The sequence below is a fragment of the Nematolebias whitei genome, chromosome 14 (assembly GCF_014905685.2).
Source record: "Nematolebias whitei isolate Nwh7 chromosome 14, NemWhi1, whole genome shotgun sequence".
Classification (NCBI taxonomy): Eukaryota; Metazoa; Chordata; class Actinopteri; order Cyprinodontiformes; family Rivulidae; genus Nematolebias; species Nematolebias whitei.
Genome location: NC_056511.1, coordinates 22,491,731 through 22,495,385, shown reverse-complemented (window position 1 = coordinate 22,495,385; position 3,655 = coordinate 22,491,731). Strand labels below are relative to the sequence as shown.

General features: G+C 37.3%; 1 protein-coding gene across 1 annotated transcript in view; it reads right to left on the bottom strand.

Moving 5' to 3' along the window:
• LOC119420897 (cilia- and flagella-associated protein 54-like) overlaps window positions 1–1,931 on the bottom strand; it is a 55,275-nt gene extending 53,344 nt beyond the window's left edge. Inside the window, 1 exon segment of the mRNA XM_037688317.1 lies at window positions 1,804–1,931. Within this exon segment, the coding sequence (XP_037544245.1) occupies window positions 1,804–1,931 (128 nt within the window).
• Window positions 1,932–3,655: the final 1,724 nt, after the last annotated feature.

Sequence of the window (3,655 nt, the reverse complement as noted above, 5' to 3'; positions counted from 1 at the left end):
TATATATATATATATATATATATATATATATATATATATATAGGCAAATAATAACATGAGATTATGTTTTGGGCAGTTTACAACAGAAATTTGTTACAGAGTGTTTTAGTTTTTATGGCTTTTGCATTGGTACAATACTTTAAAGTTGACACATACGAAGAAAGATAAGTAGAAAAAACTATAAATCTAGGTTTTACCTCTCCCACTACCTTAGCTAAATTGGACCCTATTTACCATGCTGCTCTGAGGTATATAACAGGTTCATCCTTTAGGACTCATCATTGTACTCTATACACCCTTGCTGGACTTAGTTCTCTCAATGTTCGAAGAATGAAGCATTGGTATATTTTCATATACAAAGCCATTTTAGGAAAATTACCATCATATATCTGCTCCAATTTCATTACACTACAGAACACACACAGTCTCAGGGCCAGTAGCTGGCTGAGGTTTAAGGTACCCTTTGTACGCACAGAGTCAGCAAAGATGAGTTTGTCCTATTTCGGCCCGTGGTCTTGGAACGATCTGCAGCTTAAGTTGAGGTTAGAGTCTTTTATTCCATTAGCTAGTTTTAAACAAAAATTGTCTGAGGTTTTAGTCAAATCTTGTACCTGTAATGTTTAACTGTTTTGCGATTTTCTTAACTTACATTGTATTTTATGTTTTATTGATGTATGTTTCTTTTACTTATATTTTATTTTTAATGCATTGATACTGTTTTTAAGACTGTTGCTATATGTGTATATAGCCCAGGACATCCTTGTAAAAGAGATTGATGATCTCAATGGATTTCTTCCTGGTAAAATAAAGGTTTAGATTAGGTTTTAGCATGGCAAATTTACAGCTATGGATGTGGAATTTAGCTAATATTAGTGTTAAATTTACAACAAAAACTTTCTTACTTGGAATATTCAAGCAAAAAAACCTAAACAGTATAGTTTTAGCATCAAATGGTAGGTCAATTTCTAACTTTCTATTCACAAACAAGAAAATGTCTTTCCAGAACCGCTGAGTATAAGAACAGTCCCAGAAAAGATGGTGACGGTCTCCTCAGAGCTGTGGCAGAGTGAACACACTGGCTCTACATTCGGACGGTGCTTGGAGATTATACGATTGACAGGATAGCATTTATGCAGAATTTTTAGGGACAATTCTCGAATCTTATTAGTTATGAAATATTTTCTAGGCAACAGCCAAACATTTTTCCAACAAATATCATTAAATGAATTATCCCAGAAGAATACAGAAGCAGGTTTACTGATACAGTCTCTAATTATTAATTCTCTAATACATTTGTTATTTGTTTTTTCGCTTAAAAATGGGTCAGAGTTGCCAAAGAATAATTCTTCATTTAAATAGTCCGTGTTATTTTGTACAGAGTTTGACATCAGTATTTTCACACCAGATGGAATGGCGTCAAACACAGTTGCAAATTCTCTCGGCAGTAAATTACATGTATTCAAAAATTCACTATAAGAGTAAGTGTTGCCCTCTTTGTTGAATAGTTGATGTACATGAACAATGCCTCTGTCAAACCATTTTTTTAAGAAAAATGGATTTGTGTTTAAAACATGTCTGTGTTACTCCAGATATAGTATTTGTGTGGGGAGGAATTGTGTTTGTGAACCAAAGTCCAATGATAAAAGCAGCTGTTTGTGGAAATTGGAGAGTTTGACCAGGATTTTCTCAATGCTATAGTTACATCTTAAAATAAAAGATAAACCACCCAGTGCTTCAAATACGTGTGTCGAAATAAAGTTCCATAAAGAATGCTAACTGTAGTGTATGATGCTAACATCTTACCCTTTAGCTTGGGAGCTGTTGTCTGCCGCTTGTATTTGTTTTAAAAATGACTTCATGTCTCGTTTGAAAGCTATAATAACTGGATTTCTGTTATCGAGCTGACCGTAATATGTAGCCGGTGGGTCCATACTTGAGATTAAAGTTATTTCAACCGGTTTAAACAGTCGCTTAAAGCAACTGCGCAACGTTGTCAAATCACCATGACAACCACATCACCATGGCAACGACACGGCGTAGACCGGAAGTAGGAAAACAGCTTCGCTTCAACGATGCTTCTCTATTTCCTTTGTAAAAGAAAAATAAACAGTTTTAAGCTGAGTAAGTGAGTAGCTTCAAATTAAATTTAAATTATGTGTTGATTTGTTTATTTTGTTTTGCAGCAGCACAAAAATGCTGCTAAAGTTAAAAAATATATATATATTTTTTTAGGGAAAACCAAACACAAGTAAGTTACTTAAACAAATAAAAGGGAAGTTTCTTTTAGAGCTAAACTCTAAAAATCCAAGGAAAATAAATATGTCTTTTGTGCTTTTATTTCTTTGCATTCCATTTCTAAATCAAGCCTGTCCGACATTTTTTCAAAATATAGAAAGCATTTTATTATTAATGTAACTCAAACTAGTTAGCAAAAGAAAGCAAATGTGTGGAGTGCCCCCTCCAGGTTGGGGAGGAGACTTTGCCTCAGGTGGAGAAGTTCAAGTATTTGGGCGTCTTGTTCACGAGTGATGGATGGAGAAGGAGATGGATTCGGGCCTCTTCCTCAGAAATGAGGGCGTTGCTTCAGTCAATCATGGTGAAGAAAGAGCTGAGTCGAATGGCAAGCTCTTGATTTACTAGTCTGTCTTTGTTCCCACCCTGACCTATATGGTCATGAGGTTTGGTTTATGATTGAAAGAACAAGATCCTACAAACAGAAATGAGCATCGTTCACAGAGTGGCTGAGCACAGACTTGGAGAAAGGGTGAGGAGCTCCGTAATCCTGAGGGAACTCGAAATAGAGCTGCATCTCCTCCCCATCAAAAGGAGACAACTGAGGTGATCCAAGCATCTGATTAGGTAGACTCCCTTTAGAGGTTTTCCAGGCATGTCCCACTTGTAGGAGGTCCCATGAAGGACCCAGAAAAACACTGGAGGGATGGTGTATCTTCTCTGGCCTTAGAATGCCTTTCCCTGGAACTGTTAGGATTTGTGTCAGGAGCGAACCCAGAGTGCAGAACAGGGACTCAACTCGGCAGATATACAAAAATAGGCTTTTAATGAAAAAACAAAAGTACAAAATAAACAAGCTGACGGGGCAGCAAAACTTACATGAACTAGGAAGGAGGCACGGGGAACTCAGGAGACACGAGAGACACGGGGAACTCGAGGAACCAGGAAGACTCAGGGAAAGACTCAGGAGACCCAAGGAAGAGTACCCAACGAAGACGACCCGACGAAGAACAAGACAGAATAGGACGGCTTAAATACAGGGACAAGACGAGACGTGATAACAAACAGCTGGGACGAGACACAGGTGGCACTAATGAGGGAGCACGAGGGAAACAGACACAAACCGGGCCACAGAAAAGTACCATCCTTACAGGAACAAGATGGAAAGTGTCTCTGGGGGGAGGGATGTCTGGGTTTCTCTTCTGGACCTGTTGCCTCTGCGACCTGACTGTCGATAAGCAGTCGAAGACGGAGATGGAGGAGAAGAGAAAGTATTAAACATTAATGATTTGTTCATAGCATTTCTTTTCATTGGTAAGAGACAAATTATGTTTTAAACACAGACAATTAGAAAGGCATGATCATATATAAAAAAATGAACAATTAATATATAAATAAATAAATAAATATATATATATATATA